Source organism: Schistocerca americana, chromosome 5, assembly GCF_021461395.2.
Source record: "Schistocerca americana isolate TAMUIC-IGC-003095 chromosome 5, iqSchAmer2.1, whole genome shotgun sequence".
NCBI lineage: Eukaryota > Metazoa > Arthropoda > Insecta > Orthoptera > Acrididae > Schistocerca > Schistocerca americana.
This window is the reverse complement of record NC_060123.1, coordinates 688,411,584-688,430,003: the sequence shown is the minus strand read 5'-3', so window position 1 is coordinate 688,430,003 and position 18,420 is coordinate 688,411,584. Positions and strand designations below refer to the sequence as shown.

The following is an 18,420-nucleotide window of genomic DNA, read 5'->3' as shown; positions in this document are numbered from 1 at the left end:
CATGTTTGTGCTGAAATCGATCTCCGAGTTTTAACTATAATTATTAATAATATTGTTAAGTGTGTGCACATTTTCTGATATAACTGAAAACTCACTGCTGACGTCTGCGGTGCCATTCAGTTCACCATCGTCCCCCTTGTCAACGTCAACGTATCCTTTGTTTTTCAGCTGAATGAGAAGTTCCAAAAAGTCTTTTCTGCTTACGTTTTTCTCCTCTCTATAATTTACCGTCTCCCGAACCATCCGTCTGAAATAGTGACTAATAGCTGCCGCTCCACCTTTGAACCTACAAGAGAAAAATAATTATTGATTAAAATAGTGATGATTTTGAAGACAGATTCACCTTTTGCAAGGCGAAACTATGGATGAAGCTATTTAGCTATTCTGTCTTAAGCTGAAATAATATATTACGTGACACAAAAACAAAAGCAATTAGTCAAATTTTGTACATTGTCTGCCGAAGAGTGAAAGACCCAGAGGACATCACACGTCTATGAAACATCGGTCTTGTACTCACCATCGGTGTGGAGGTCAGTTATTAGAATTGCAATTCTCTGTGACATGTAGAACGGCCATCGGACTGAATTAGTGTGGTTTGTGTTTAGTGTTGCTACCAGACCCTGCAGAGTATACGGAGGGCGTGAGCAGCGTCAGGTACTGAGTGATCATGGTGCAGGACACGGAGGTGCCACGTGGTCGTTCGAGACGGCGTAATCGGCATGTGAAAGACTTTGAAAGTGGACTCATTGTTATTTATTTATTTATTGTTCCGTGGGACCCAATTAAGGAGAAGTCTCCAAGGTCATGGAACGAGTCAATACATGAAATTATAACACGATAGTAGAAACAGATAAAATGAAATACAAGTAACGTATTCAGGCGACAATTCGTAAGTTTAAATAAAGAAAATCAACAATGTAACACTGGAATTTGCTTAATTTTTCAGCTCTTCCAGGAGCTCCTCGACAGAATAGAAGGAGTGAGCCATGAGGAAACTCTTCAGGTTAGACTTAAAAGCGTTTGGGCTACTGCTAAGATTTTTGAGTTCTTGCGGTAGCTTATTGAAAATGGATGCAGCAGAATAGTGCACTCCTTTCTGCACAAGAGTCAAGGAAGTGGATTCCACATGCAGATTTGATTTCTGCCTAGTATTAACCGAGTGAAAGCTGCTAACTCTTGGGAATAAGCTAATACTGCTAACAACAAACGACATTAGAGAAAATATATACTGTGAGGGCAATGTCAGAATTCCCAGACTATTGAATAGGGGTCGACAAGAGGTTCTCGAACTTACACCACATATAGCTCGAACAGCCCGTTTTTTAGCCAAAAACACCCTTTTTGAATCAGAAGAATTACCCTAAAAAATAATACCATATGACATAAGCGTATGAAAATATGAGATGTAGACTACTTTTCGTGTTGAACTGTCACTTATTTCAGATACTGTTCTAATGGTAAATAAAGCAGCATTTAGTTTCTGAACAAGATCCTGAACATGGGCTTTCCACAACAGCTTACTACCTATCCGAACGCCTAGGAACTTGAACAGTCCCGTCTCGCTTATAATATGCCCATTCTGTCTGATCAAAATATCAGTTCTTGTTGAATGTGAGTTAGAAACTGTAAAAACTGAGTCTTACTGTGATTTAGCATCAAATTATTCTCCACAAGCCACGAACTTATTTCATGAACTACGTTAGTTGATAATGTTTCAATATTACACACAAGATCCTTCGCTACCAAGCTGGTGTCATCAGCAAACAGAAGTATTTTTTAATCACCTGTAATACTAGAAGGCATATCATTTATATAAATAAGAAAGAGCAGTGGCCCCAGCACTGACCCTTGGGGAACGCCCCACTTAACAGTGCTCCATTGGGACTGAACATCACTGCCACTCTCAATATTGCGGAGAATTACTTTCTGCTTTCTGTTCTTAAAGAGGCGAACCTATTGTAAGCTACTCCCCTTACTCCATAATGGTCCAACTTCTGCAGTAATATCTTGTGGTCAACACAGTCAAAAGCCTTCGTTAAATGAAAGAAAACACCTAGCGTTCGCAACCTTTTATTTAATCCATCCAAAACCTCACAGAGAAAAGAGAATATAGCATTTTCAGTTGTTAAACCATTTCTAAAATCAAACTGTACATTTGACAGCAAATTATTTGAATTTAAGTGCTCCAGTAACCTTGTATATACAACCTTCTCGATAACTTTAGCAAACACTGATGGCATAGAAATAGGTCTATAATTGTCAACATTATCCCTGTCTCCCTTTTTATAAAGTGGCTTCACTACCGAGTACTTTAATCGTGGGTTTCCGTTTGGCTGGTCTATCGAATCGTGCAGTATCCATATTTGTGGTACATTCCAGTGTGATAGTGGCCTGATGTTCGACTGCATGCTAAAGCGAGACCAATCGTACTCCTCATCAAGTTTCTAATGGACCACGTCTCACCACCACAATGGAGGACCGCTGTATTGTGCACCTAAACAACGTAATCCTTCGCATCTGCGCCTGCCACCTGAGAACAAGTAAAGGACTGCCAGCGACATTCTTTGCCATCCCGTACCGTTTGTTGCAGACCAGCAGCATACGGCCCAGGGAATTACGGTTCTACGCATAGGCTGCCGTTAACACTATCGGGTGCGTTAGGAGTGGTGCCGTGATAGGGAAATGTGGACGGCTGGTGGATGACGTCGAACTGTGTTCAGCGATGAATCTTCGTTCTGCTCTGCTGTGGATGACCATTGCCGGCGAATATGGTGACGAGAGGTCTCATAGTTCCAACAATTTCGAGAGACACAGCGTTGTTTACTCTGGCGTCGTGGTGTGGGCAGCCATCGGCTATGGTATCAGGACACGGCTTGTAGTGACCGTGGGACTTTTGACGGCACAACAGTACGTCACAGACGTTCTCCGTCCTCGCGTGTTAACTCTAATACGACAGTAACCCGCTGGCATTTTTCAACAAGGCAATGCTCGTCAATACATGGCGTGAGTCTCTGCGAACTATCAGCAAGGTGCTGAGGCACTCTTGTAGCAAGCAAGATCCCCAGATTTTTCCCCTATATAACTTACGTGGAACCAGATCGGACGTTAAATGACAAGTAGTTCACTTTGAGAAGATTTATCAGCCCACGGTTTGTAAACATTGCTTCATCTGTAAACAACTTCTTGCATCGAAGCTCCGCATTTCCTTGCGGTTTTTGTGAATTCCATTTGGAGAATAATAATTTTGAATGTCACTGCTATTGAACCGTTGATGGAGCAATATGTGGAAAGGGTGAAATGCGTTGAGGTCTAGTATGGCAAAACATTCCTTTTCTTGATGCCACTCTCACTTTTAAGTTGCCTCTTAGTGACATATACGAGGGTAATCCCAAAAGTAAGGTCTCCTATTTTTTATGAGTACACAGACCCGTTTATTTCTACAATGGTTTACATTAGTTTATACCTTGAACATTTAGCTATTATTAGACATAGTCACCATTTCTGTCGATGCATTTTTGTAGCTGCTGTGGCAGTTTTTGTATGCCCATGTCATACCAGCTCGCCATAATATAATTGTTGTCTGGTACAGACTATCGACATACGCAAAGATGCACACTCTTTCACAGAGTTTCACACACAAGTTGCCTCGTAATTGTGACTTACTTAGTTTCGCAATCGAATAAAGATCTTTCACACAAATATGTCGAACGAAATATTGTAGAAGTTTTGCATCCTTATTATGCAGACATGGAAACTCTATCTGACCAAAGCAATGTAGACGCTGGTTTGATGTAAAATAATTGCCACTAGAACAGGAACTACCTTGCAGGTCAATCAGTTATGCACATGCACAGGTCGCATTAAACTGAAAGGGCAAACGGTGTCAATTCAGAAAGAAGTTACCTTGCAGTGTTTTACTGTGGGCAGTGTGCAGTCAAGTCCACTTAAAATGCGAAGTGTGCACACCATTCCGGATGTTCTAATTTTCGTTCCTGCACTCCTTTTTCCTTCATCAATTCAACAACACCGAGTCTTAAATCGAAAAATCGTTCCAGGTATTCCCCTTGAACTAACCGACATACTCTACAGTAATAGTCCATAATCGTGATTGACTTCCATTGAAAATTGTTGCATCTGACAATGGAATAAATGGTGCGGCCTCAGGAGTTTTACTCTTCGTACCGCCAATTTCTTCAAGTGCTCCTTGCCTGCAAAATTATCACAAAGTACTTCTTGATGTACAGAACAGTGAATCCCGCCTGTCGGTAGTTGTAATTTTTAGCTTTGTCATTGTCATCTAAGTATTGAAATTCTCTCTGCATGGTACTGAAGTGTCGTTTTATAGGAAATAAGCAGTACCCATCGGTTACGCGAACTGAGAATGCTCACGCCTCTCTACTGTCAGTCCCATTAATTATAAAGCATTGTGATGATGGATCGCTAGATTACCTCTTTTTACACAAACAGCCCACTGGACTTGTGAACATTCTTATACCAGAAAGAAATAGCGAAGGATAAACAAAGCTGACAAAACGATTCTGCCGAACTCACAGAGTTGCACCGACCGAAAAGTGCTGCACCGCAATGCTAAGTGAAAAGCAGCGCTGCTTCGGGTACTTCCGAAAAGGACCGAGCAAAACCGAGTGACAGGCCGGACCTTGGCATACCCGCAGCCCGCACAAACTGCACGCGTGAAGTTTAGCATGCCGTGTCTGGCCCTGATTTAAACCAAGACTCACAATACTCAGATCATCTGAACACTGTAACTTTCAGCCACTCTCTGACAGCTGTTACATTCAACTTTCTACAACTCGTCCTGACTAAGCACACACACACACACACACACACACACACACACACACAGAAACAGAGATATGAAGAGAGCATAAATCATCAGACGTTAGTTTCCGGCATGTACACTACTGGCCATTAAAATTGCTACACCACGAAGATGACGTGCTACAGACGCGAAATTTAACCGACAGGAAGAGGATGCTGTGATATGCAAATGATGAGCTTTTCAAAGCATTCACACAAGGTTGGCGCCGGTGGCGACACCTAAAACGTGCTGACATGAGGAAAGTTTCCAACTGATTTCTCATACACAAACAGTAGTTGACTGGCGTTGCCTGGTGAAACGTTCTTGTGATACCTCGTGTAAGTAGGAGAAATGCGTACCATCACGTTTCCGACTTTGATAAAGGTCGGATTGTAGCCTATCGCGATTGCGGTTTATCGTATCACGACATTGCTCCTCGCGTTGGTCAAGATCCAATGTCTGTTAGCAGAATATGGAATTGGTGGGTTCAGGAGGGTAATACGGAACGGCGTGTTGGATCCCAACGGCCTCGTATCACTTAGAGTCGAGATGACAGGCATCTTATCCGCATGACGGCTGTAACGGATCGAGCAGCCACGTCTTGATCCCTGAGCCAACAGATGGGGACGTTTGCAAGACAACAACCATCTGCACGAACAGATCGACGACGTTTGCAGTAGCATGGACTATCAGCTCGGAGACCGTGGCTGCGGTTACCCTTGACGCTGCGTCACATACAGGAGCGCCTGCGATGGTGTACTCAACGACGAATCTGGGTGCACGAGTGGCAAAACGTAATTTTTTCGGATGAATCGAGGTTCTGTTTACAGCATCGTGATGGTCGCATCCGTGTTTGGCGGCATCGCGGTGAACGCACATTGGAAGCATGTATGCGTCATCGCCATACTGGCGTATCACCCGGCGCGATGATATGGGGTGCTATTGGTTACACGTCTCGGTCACCTCTTGTTCGCATTGGCGGCACTTTGAACAGTGGACGTTACATTTCAGATGTATTACGACCCGTGGCTCTACCCTTCATTCGATCCCTGTGGAACTCTACATTTCAGCAGGATAATGCACGACCGCATGTTGCAGGTTCTGTACGGGCCTTCCTGGATACAGAAAATGTTCGACTGCTGCCATGGCCAGCACATTCTGCAGATCTCTCACCAAGTGAAAACGTCTGGTCAATGGTAGCCAAGCAACTGGCTCGTCATAATACGCCAGTCACTACTCTTGATGAACTGTGGTATCGTGTTGAAGCTGCATGGGCAGCTGTACCTGTACACACCATCTAAGCTCTGTTTGACTCAATGCCCAGGCGTATCAAGGCCGTTATTACGGCCAGAGGGGGTTGTTCTGGGTACTGATTTCTCAGGATCTATGCACCCAAATTGCGTGAAAATGTAATCACATGTCAGTTCTAGTATAATAAATTTGTCCAATGAACACCCGATTATCATGTGGATTTCTTCTTGGTGTAGCAATTTTAATGGCCAGTAGTGTACTTTAAATCACACTTGCCAGTAAAATATCTGCAGCTAGTGACAAGAATAATAGTGCTGCACAACAGTTAGCGCAAGGAACATGGAAATTGTGAAGAAAAAATTTCGTAACGTGTAAACGTGTTTATGTTTCATATCTAAAGCTATAGAGCGACCTCCAGCATGTCTCCAGATGAAAGGACACGCAGATGACAGCAAAAAACGCGAATGACTGTAAGGGATGACTCATTTACGTAAAAAAATAAGCCGTGAACTATCTATACTACACAAATATCGCACACGAATACAAAACTGTGTCATTCTAGATGCTTAAAAGTGAAGGCGAAATGCATCTGGAACAAATAAAATAGACTGGAGCAAGAAACAGGCGTTTTTTATGTGCAGAACGAATATTTATGAGCTATCTGCGGATGATGGCCTGGAAAACAAACTTGTCATTGAAATCAGAAGTGGATTTGGAAGAAGGAAGTCGGCTTCAGAATGAGATTCTCACTCTGCACCGGAGTGTGCGCTGATATGAAACTTCCTGGCAGATTAAAACTGTGTGCCGGACCGAGACTCGAACTCGGGACCTTTGCCTTTCGCGGGCAAGTGCTCCACCAACTGAACTACCCAAGCACGACTCACGCCCCGCCCTCACAGCTTTACTTCCGCCAGTACCTCGTCTCCTACCTTCCTAACTTTACAGAAGCTCTCCTGCGAACCTTGCAAAACTAGCACTCCTGAAAGAAAGGATATTGCGGAGACTTGGCCTAGCCACAGCGTGGGGATGTTTCCAGAATGAGATTTTCACTCTGCAGCGGAGTGTGCGCTGATATGAAACTTCCTGGCAGATTAAAACTGTCTGCCGGATCGAGACTCGAACTCGGGACCTTTGCCTTTCGCGGGCAAGTGCAAGACGTCTTGTCTGTGAAACACCAGGCAACGGGCGGGTCTACACGATATTCAATCACTGATGATCCCCCAAGGGAACCGACAGGCTATATAGGAAATGTGATCGCGGACATGCATTAGTGCAGCGCCGGCCACGGCGTGCCAAACTTCACGCGTGAAGCGTGTGCGGGCTGCGGGTTCAGCGAGGCTCGGCCTGTCACTCGGATTTGCTCGGTCGCTCTAGGAAGTATCCGGAACATCGCGGACATTTCATTTAGCACTGCGGTGCGGCATTTTGCGGTCAGCACAACGCTCTGATTTCGGCAGAAATGTGGTGTCGACGCTGTTTACCCTTCGCTATTTCTTGGTGGTTTAAGGGCGCACTCAGGTCAAGTGGCTGTTTGTGCAAAAACAGCTAGTCTAGCGGTCCATCATGACAATCCTTTAAAAATGAATGGAAATGACAGAAGAGAGGGATGAGCATTCTCAGTTTTTATGGACAATGGGTACTGTATATTTGCTATGAAACGAAATACAGAAAGAATTAGTTGGTGATGAAAGGGCTATCTATTACAACGGTCGACAGATGAGATTCGTCGTTCTGTTCATGAAGAAGGACTTTGTGCTAAATTTGCAGGCATGGAGCACTTGAAGAAATTAGTGGTAGTAAAATTCCTGAAGTGGCACTCATTATTCCATTGTCAGATGCAACAGCTTTCAATGGAAATTAATGAAGGCTGTGGAGACTTCATATGTTACTATAGAGTATGTTAGTTAAGTCAAGGGGCATGCCTGAAACGATTTTTCGATTTAAAACTCGCTATTGGTGTACTTATGAAGGAAAAAAAGATCGCAGAAACGAATATTTGAACATCCGGAATGAATTGGAAAATTCACGTGGTAATTAGACTAGACTGCAGACTGACCACGGTAATACATTGCAAGGTAATATCCTTCTGAAATTACGCTGAAATGAACACCATTAGCTGTTTACAGGCGTTGACATACGTCAACGGGGACAGATGAAAATGTGTGTCCCGACCGGGACTCGAACCCGGGATCTCCTGCTTACATGGCAGACGCTCTATCCATCTGCCCCACATTTTCTTTTTTTTCTTTAATTCATTTTGTTCGATATTGTTCGTTGCGTTTGGTCTGGGCGGACGTCACAAGACGTCCGTTCAAGGTGATCGTTGATCCTGTGACTCAGTTTTTTTATTACAGAGAGCACGCAACCTTCTGACCGAACACGCTGAGATACCGCGCCGGCTGAGCCACCGAACACACAGAGGATAGCGCGACTGCAGGGATTTATCTCTGGCACGCCTCCCGCGAAACCCACATTCTCAACGTATTGGCCCGCACTACATTCGTAGTGCCCCCGCCCATTATACTCATTACTCGCGGCGCGTTGCCGATTCCCGTAAGAGTTCGGGCACTGTTTGTGCATTCGCTCAGAAGAAGAAGATGGTCAAGTGGCCGGTGAGCCTTAACTATATATTTACTAAGATGGTATCTGTTCTTTCGTGCATGTCCTAAAGGACAGATACCATCTTAGTATAAATATCCATCTGATTTGATTGGTATGCATTTAAAAAGAAAATCGCGTGTTCGGAGGGGCACATTCTGAGGCGGGCAATCCAGTCTCCAAAGTTACTGACATTAAAGAAAACGCGGGATTCGAAGAATTCTTTTAGCCTTGAAAGAATTTCAGGCTTCTAAGAATTTTTAGTGTATTGCAGCCCCTTCAGCAACTGTGAAAGACTAATATTTTGAAGGATCAGCCTCAGTTGCGCATATTTTCTGGTTTCTACCAGGTTCCGGCTAAATTAATCTAGCCTTCTTCAGAAGCATAAAATTACTGTAACATGCCAGAGTAAGGCACAGTCAACATATAGTACCGTGATACCATGTTCAATTAAAACTACTTGACTGAAGTCCAGTCCCAGCATCACTTCACCACGGGGTCGGTTGGCAGCGGCAACTACGTTGGCACTGACCGTTGCGCGCGGAATTGCACTGAGCACACAGCAACTCTTGCGCGTGCGCATACGGAGAGTCAAGGCTGTGTATTATTGGCTGTCTGTATATCACGTGTTGGGGTCTGATAACCGTAATTGTAAACAAACCAAGCATAATGTAGATGACGTCCCTATGTGTATTAACTATACGCAAATTGCATTAAATGGAAAGAAATTTACTTGGTTGGGTATATAAAGTTTAAGGATAACCTTTGCGACTTCAAGCACATATAGTCATCGTGTGAAGTATCAAAAATGGTTCAAATGGCTCTGAGCAGTATGGGACTTAACATCTATGGTCATCAGTCCCCTAGAACTTAGAACTGCTTAAACCTAACTAACCTAAGGACAGCACACAACACCCAGCCATCACGTGGCAGAGAAAATCCCTGACCCCGCCGGGAATCGAACCGGGGAACCCGGGCGTGGGAAGCGAGAACGCTACCGCACGACCACGAGATGCGGGCTGTAAAGCATCCCCACCCCACATACCTAACAGCGAGCACTTACTTGTCTCACTTATTTAAAACCTCTATCATTAACTACAATTTAATTAGGGTGGAACTGGATGTACAACGCCCCTGTCATCACACTTAACTAGTACTGACCGACATAGGTCACGCATATTAATTAAAGTGTGGCGGAGGGTACAACATCTCCGTCATCACGCTTACGTGCTATTGACCGACATAGGTGAAGTGTACTAACATATTATCTACAATGTACCTTTGACGGGAATCTTCTTCCACAGGTAACAATGTAAGTAAGGCGACATGGCGCGTAACGTTATAGAATCATAGAAAGGAGAAGTATTTAAAGCAGCTAAGTTCTACTTACTTTGCTGCATAATTGTTAAATTCAACTATAATGGCGTCCAAACTCTCGTGAAAGAGTAGTGGGCCAAATTTAAATTTAAAGAGAAGCGCGAGGCGTGATGTCTGAACATGGTATGCGGCAACCTGTTACATCGACCACCACATTTCTCTCCAAGGTACATTGTAGATTATATGTTAGTACACTTGACCTATGTCGGTCAATAGCACGTAAGCGTGATGACGGAGATGTTGTACCCTCCGCCACACTTTAATTAATATGCGTGACCTAGTACTAGTTAAGTGTGATGACAGGGGCGTTGTGCGCCCAGTTACACCCTAATTAAATTGTAGTTAATGATTGAGGTTTTAAACAAGTGAGACAAGTAAGGTGCTCGGTATTAGGCATGTTTAGTGGGGATACTTTACACGATAACCATATGTGCTTAAAGTCGTAAAGATTAACCTTAAACTTTGTACACCCAACCAAGCAAATTTCCTACCATTTAATGCAATTTGCGTATACACACATAGGGACTTCATCTACATAATCCTTAGTTTGCTTACAATTACGGTTATCAGGCCCCAACACGTGATATACAGACAGCCAATCACATACAGCCTTGACTCTCCGTATGCGCACGCGCACGAGTTGCTATGTGCTCAGTGCAATTCCGCGTGCAACGGTCAGTGCCAACGTAGTTGCCGCTGCCAACCAACCACGTCGTGAAATGATGCCGGGGTTGCACTTCAGTTCAGTAGTTTTAATTCGACATGGGACCATGGTACTATAGGTTTTAATTGTAATGTTGACTGTGCCTCACTCTGGCATGTTACAGTAATTTTATGCTTTTGGAGAAGGCTAGATTAATTTAGCCGAAACCTGATAAAGACCAGAAAATTTGCGAAACTAAGGCTGATCCTTCAAAATATTAATTTCAGGGATGATTTCCTAAACGTTTCGAGGACACTGCCAGTATTACATCTGTTTTCAAGCTGCTTTCGAGACCGTCTGCCGATCCAGCTGAAAGCGCCCCTATGCGTGTGAAGATGTAACTGTTTGATCTGCAAGATAATTCCTGTTTTACAGACAAATATCTTTAACATTAAAACTGCCTAGGGCGTCAACGTCGGTTTCCTCAGGTAGAGTTTCCACGTCTCCATAATGAGGCTCCAAAAGTGTTAACAATATTTCGACGAAAATTCGTGCATTTGATTTTTGATGATTTTAGAAGCAACATTTATAAAAATATATGTTACCATTTTCAAAAAATATTTTGTACACATTTGTGTACACTGGGTCACAATCAACACTGAAATCATAGCAGACAAAACTAATTTATTTAAACATCACACATATATTTGAAATCATTTACAAACAAAAGAAATGCAAAATTCACCATAGTTTTGATTAAAAATGAAATGAGTCAGGAATAATGTTCATTATGTGGTTCTAATTGACATGAAATGAACGGAAACAATTTTTTTTTCCTTTGACAAATAAAGGTGTACGTTACATTTTTCACATTTTTTCTTGAAAGCCCCTTGCATCCCGGAAATTTGCACCTGATAGGCAGAGCACCACTTTCTTGAAGAGGCAAATGTTGTGTTCCATCATACTGAATCTCTTCAGGAGGCCTAGTTTCTCCTTGTCATCTTTGAACAGATGTATCTGGGGGTGAGGCAGATCGTCGGCCTCGTTTTCTATTTGAGGTATCCATCCCACTTAACACTAGAACATCAGCCAGCTTCATATGGAAGTGTAGGAGATCCATTATTTTCTTCGTTCGTAGACCAACTGCATTGGCATTTTTCCTGTATTCGAGCCAGCTCTGTACCACAGCAAAATCTACAGCATGAAAAATTGCTCAAAGTGTCCATTTCTTTGACTTTATACAAATTCTGTAGTATGACATCAATTGATCAAAAAGATCAACTCCGCCCATGCCATGGTTGTAGAATTTTACAATCTCTGGTCTATCGATAGTAACATAGTTACTTTCTTTTTTGTCCCAGCGTTCAACTTTGTCAACTTCTCCTTTTCCAATAAAATTAGAGCCTAGAACAACTGTTTTGTTGTCAACCCATTTTACCAGTGTTATGTCATCTGTGCTACAAATTTCTTCTGGAAATCCTCTTTCCTTCTTCATTTCCTCCTTATCTGGTATTAGAGGGGGATTTGCAAAACGATTAGCTCTGACAGTTCCAGCAGCACAAATTTTTTCTTGTTTCAACGCTTGGAAAAGCTTGTATGAAGAAAAGAAATTCTCAAAATATCTTATGCCCCATTTGGTTTATTATTCTCTGCGCTAATTGTAAAACTACTGTTGGACCTTGGCCAAATTTCTTCAACAAAGATGTCTGAAATTCAGTCGATTCTCCCTGATACAGAATAAAATCATAGGCTTGTCCACTCTTACCACATAACATGTACATTTTGATACCCCACGGAGAAGACTTTCCCTTCGCATACTGTTTTACTGACAGCTTCCCTGTGAATGGGATCATTGCCTCATCAACAGCAAGCTCTTCCTCCACAGATAACTCCAGGCATCTGTTACAGATGGCAGTATATACAGGCCAAACTTTATAGAACTTGTCTTTATTGTCTGCTGGTATAGCCATGTTATTAACAAGATGTAAATTTCTTCTAAGTTGGAAGAATCTTTTCTGGGCATACTCTCCAAGAATAATTGCATTTTCAATGTTGTATCCCAATACATTCGGACTCTAGGAAATTTTACAGTTTCCATAATTATATGAAGCCCAAAGAAGATTTGGAGTTCCACTGTTATAGTTTGTTTGAAATTGCTAATTGTTCCACTCTGCAACGCATATAGGTTTGTCATATCAGCCATAGTACTGAACAGATCATCGGTAATGTACTTGCTGAAATAAGTTGAAGGAGAAAGTATTTCCTGTTCTTGAATACATTGTTCGCATTCGTAATATGAATCCAGTATAGAGAGAGAACGATGACGCCACTTGATGTCCTTTTTTTCAGACAAAATGTATTTTACATCACTGAGCTCATTGTTGGTAAGTGGATCACTGTCTTGAATATCACTATCGTTGTTATCATTGTCACTGCACACATCACTTTCATTATTTGCAGTTGACTCATCATTGATATCTCCCCTGTTTACTTTATCAGCCCCCACTCTCGCCTCCTTCTCTCTTGAAGTACAGTAGGATTCTTCATCAGGAACTGATTCTTCATCTGATGATAAATCGAAATCTGATACCTCTCCATTCAGCAGCATCACTAAAATTGCATCTGCATCTCGCTCAATGTTGAAATACTGTTTCTTCGACATGATGAACAGAACTGAAATATTCACAAATAATAATATCAGTAGTGGTATTTCCCCAAAATAATAATTGACAGTAGACCTAACGACATTGTCATCAACTGGAGCTTCAATGCTATGTCTATTTTCCTAATTGTTGCTCGTAACAATACCTAGTAATACAACTTACTTCATATGTTTTGAATAAATCCCAGTCAAAACTCATACAATCGTCAGGATAAAAAAAAACTGTCCCAACAAGCACTTCATGTGAAGGAAACACAAGATACTCAATGTTATCTAAAACATTGTTCTTGAGTCCTCATGGCTACAATTGTGCACACAGAAAAACATCGCTTCTTTTTGTTGACTAAAACAAATGATTTTGAAATATTGATTGTTGTAATAAATAAATCAAACATTCTTCAATGTTCATGCAAAACAACAATACTGGTACTCAAATATACTGTGGGTTATAGCTTACCAAAGACTGCCAGGTACTTTCAAGGCCACAAACTGCTCTGCACTGCTACATTAATCTGTTGATATGTTTATAGCGCTGTATAACAGATGGCAGCACTTGTGCACGGTGAAAGGAATGAACATTCACAAATGTGTACATCAGCTCCCAATTGAGGAAAAATGTTTCTATTGCTGTTAAGACGTCGTGAAAATTAATGTACACAATTGTAACCACAGAGTCTGAAAGGGTTAAACTATATAGGTCACGATCAGATGGCAACTTTAGTGTGAAACACTGTAAAATTGTTGAATAATACTGGAAATTTGTTTTATTTTTTATCTGTGCTGTTGAGAAACGTGAAATATAGCACCCAAGTCGCATGCTGTGCAACTGCACCGCCATTCAAATGCGACGCATCCTCAGTTTCCTCCTTTTCCCCCTCCACAGCGGTGTGGGAAGCGTGCCGTCCAGGGTGAGCGCCGTGCCACTCGCCCCGAGTTCGTCAGCCGAATTCTTGGCCACCCCTTCAATGGTGGAAGGAGACGGCGAGGAGATAACAGTCGGTTGTACCCCTCCTTATGGTTTATTACTGTCACAATAATCACGTATCGATGTGGTTACTGTTTAATGAGGTCATCTGTGTAGAAACACCAACCTTAGCAGGTTCATTATTTCCGGGTTGAGGAAGCTCATGACGACGGCCAAGTAGCCGGGCACGGAGGGCTCGAACACTTTGCGGCCCCACTGGCGGAACTCGTTGTCGGGGTGGCGCTGGCTGTCGACCTCGATGCCGAAGGCGACGGAGGCGATGATGTCGGTGGTGAAGCGCGCCGCCAGTTCGCGGATCTCCACCACCCCGGCGCGCGCCGCCGGCTCCTGCAGCGCCTCCACCATCTGCTCGCCGCAGACCTGCAGCGTCTGTCCGCACCGACCAGAGAGTTCAGCTGCCGAACTGGACTTCCCGCCAACACACTTACTAGTTATACAATGAAGGCTTTCACGACCGGATGGTACTGTTGTTGATAATTCTTCCGGGTTATATGGCCGTGGTCCATGGAATTTTTCTATTCCTAACGTTTCGTCCAATACTACGTTGGACATCTTCAGAGGTATGGCTGCCGACTCAGCAGGACCAGCCATACCTCTGAAGATGTCCAACGTAGTATTGGACGAAACGTTAGGAATAGAAAAATTCCATGGACCACGGCCATATAACCCGGAAGAATTATCAGCAACAACACATACTGGTTACTAAAGTTAAAATCTTCTCGGGTGTTGGGCCGCGTCATGTTTCCTCTAAAATAGTCGACGTTTCGGGCCCTCTGCTTGGATCTTCTTCAGTATCTTCCGGTACCCACTATTACTAGAATACTGTCAGACCAGTGTCGCGTTCTCTTATAAAGGGAAGTTTTACCTCTGGAGCAAAAAAGAGACACCGGTCTCTGACAGTGTTCTAGCAATAATGCATACCGCAAGATACTAAAGAAGATCTTGAAGTGTTAGTCACTTAAATATGTTACCTAGACAAACGTATTCCCGAAATTTCGTTACTTTGCATTAATTATTTTTGATGTTTTCTCGTCAATGTAGTTAAATTTGAAGGAGTGGAGTGCTTGTCTCAGGAAGGCGTCAAACGGATGTTTTTTTCGTTTTTTAACATATTTCGCTAAAATTTTATTCTTTTACAAAATACTTTCATGCCTAGACCACTTTTACATAAAGAAATTAAAATTATGTGCTTTATGAAAATGCGGAATAGGAACTAAAATTTTTGTAATAACTTAATAAATTTTAATAAACTAAACTTCCTGGCAGATTAAAACTGTGTGCCGGACCGAGACGCGAACTCGGGACCTTTGTCTTACGCAGGCAAGTACGCTACCACCACTTATTTTCTTTTTAAAAAAATCTCATTTTGCTCGCTTTTGTTCGTTGCATCTGCTCGGGGCGGACGTCGTAAGACACCCGTTTAAGTTCGTTGTTGATCGATTAACTCAGTTTTTTTGTTTTTGTGTTTTTTTTTTATTTTATCACAGAGGGCAGCTAACCCTCTGACCGAACACGCTGAGCTACCGTGCCGGCGAACTGAGCTACCCAAGCACAACTCACGCCCTGTCCTCACAGCTTTACTTCTGCCAGTACCTCGTCTCCTACCTTCTAAACTTTACAGAAGCTCTCCTCCGAACCTTGCAGAACTAGCACTCCTGAAAGAAAGGATATTGCGGAGACATGGCTTAGCCACAGCCTGAGGGATGTTTCTAGAATGAAATTTTCACTCTACAGCGGAGTGTGCGCTGATATGAAACTTCCTGGCTGTGGCTAAGCCATGTCTCCGCAATATCCTTTCTTTCAGGAGTGCTACTTCTGCAAGGTTCGCAGGAGAGCTCCTGTAAAGTTTGGAAGGTAGGAGATGAGGTAGTGGCAGAAGTAAAACTGTGAGGACACTGTGTGGGTCGTGCTTGGGTAGCTCAGTTGGTACATGGTATAGTGTTGTCAACAACATTATTAGTACCAATGAAAAACTGTATTCAATAGGACTACAAGCAACCAATGTGTGCCAAAAATGTCACAATTTGGACTCCTTAAAGCATCGCTTCATCTGTAATGGATACAAGAATATTTGGAATGACATTGTATTGCAAGCCGCTTTTCTCAAACGGACCGATGGAAGAGAAATCACACTAAACGATATACTCTTCCCAGAAGAAATTTCCTTTCCACCACAAAAAAACAATGTTGTCTTGTGGCTATTCGGAAATATTGTCTATTATGTTGTTAACAACAAAGGCAATGACAATCTACAAGAATATCGAGAATATATGAAAGACGAATACTTCAAAATATACCGCAACAAAGACCATAAAAAGAAGTGTGGAAATATGATGCAAATTTTGTTTCAGAAACAAGGCATCGGTTAATACCTAAATAATATGAAAACGATCGAACAAGATAGACTGCCAAAGTAGGGGATTGCTGCTGAGGGTGAAGTACGGTGGGGACTTCGTGTGCCCCGGGACCGATACGGTAGCCGTGAAGGCCTCAACAGAACCCCGAAAAAGCATGTTTTCCCAAGAAGTAACAGGAGTCATGCCACAGCACAAGAATAGTAGGGAAAAACTATTCTCATGCAAAAGACGTGCATCACTGAAGAAGTTTAATTTCCTATCTTACTTTTTACTTTGCTTCTCTCTCACTTTTGTTTAAATTCTAATGGAAGAATATTTTCCGTTCCTTAACGCAGTCAATAGTATTATAGAGAGAGTTATTTTCACCGTAATCAATTCGGATTACAATTTACAATTTTCTAACATTGTCTTCAAGATGCAATTCAGTTTCATAACCCATCCCATTAAAAACAACAACAACAAAAAATAAAGTGAGGCATTGAAGCTCGCCGAAGAAGGCGCATGAAGAAGAGCGAATGGAAGGGCTAGAAGGGGAGATGGGAGGCCCTAATATAAAAAATATAAAAAAATAAAAAATAAATAAAAGTTGGTTGCGAACTTGCCCTCGAAAGACAAAGGTCCCGAGTTCGAGTCTCGGTCCGGCACACAGTTTTAACCTGCCAGGAACTTTCATATCAGCGCACACTCCGCTGTAGAGTGAATATTTCATTCTTTAATAAACTAACTAATGAGTGCTTTCTCTTTTCCTGACGATCTCACGCATTACCAGATATATTTTGCGTTTATATCTGGTGGATATGGATGTTACGGTATTCTGTTTGGCTACAGCGATCTTGTGGTCACCAACGACGCTGGTCATGACGTTCTCTGTTTCCTTAGGACTGTTTGTCGCTGAGAGGCTGCGGCGGCACTGTTTATCGCTCCGCACCAGGTCTAATATGTTATCACAACCATACACGCTTCGTCTGGGCTCCTGAACTATTTGCTCAAAATAATTATCGCATAAAACAATTTCGGACGATCGGTGAAAGGAACTAATTATTAATATAATCTGGCTGTCGTGTCTGGGCTCCTGAACTATTTGCTTAAAATAATTATCGCATTAAACAATTTCGGACGATCGGTGAAAGGAACTAATTATTAATATAATCTGGCTGTCGTATATAACCTCTACCGATACTAGCTCACAGTAGGTAGCCTGTCTACTTCAGTTTGAAAGAAAGTTTCAGTTCCAATTTCAGTGATATACCTAGTGAAAGGTTCACGTACACATGTTTTTGATTTGAGGGGCTATGTAAGTAGGCTGTTTAGATTTTTATGTTTGTAACGCCACGTAGCGCCCGTTGTGAAAATCACTGACAGTGCTGTGTGCAGTCTGTGGCTGGTTTGCGATGTTGGAATATTTGCTATTGTAGTGTTGGGCAGTTGGATGTGAACAGCGCGTAGCGTTGCGCAGTTGGAGGTGAGCCGCCAGCAGTGGTGGATGCGGGGACAGAGATGCCAGAGTTTTGAGAGCGGACGATATGGACGTGTGTCCGTCAGAAAGAGTAAATTTGTAAGACTGGATATCATGAACTGATATTTGGAACATTATTAATGTAAATACATTGTTTGTTCTCCATCAAAATCCTTCAGTTTCTGACTATGCCTATCAGTAGTTAGTGCCTTCAGTAGTTTGAATCTTTTATTTAGCTGGCAGTATTGGCGCTCGCTGTGTTGCAGTAGTTC

The 18,420-nt window shown here is 42.5% G+C and overlaps 1 protein-coding gene across 2 annotated transcripts in view; it reads right to left on the bottom strand.

Moving 5' to 3' along the window:
- LOC124616163 (cytochrome P450 6k1-like) overlaps positions 1-18,420 on the bottom strand; it is a 66,632-nt gene that overhangs the window by 25,825 nt on the left and 22,387 nt on the right. For both annotated transcript variants that reach the window (XM_047144443.1, XM_047144444.1), the window contains exons 4-5: positions 14,442-14,704; positions 96-286 (exon numbers count right to left, since the gene is read on the bottom strand). In XM_047144443.1, the coding sequence (XP_047000399.1) occupies positions 96-286; positions 14,442-14,704 (454 nt within the window). The remainder of the gene's footprint in view (positions 1-95; positions 287-14,441; positions 14,705-18,420) is intronic.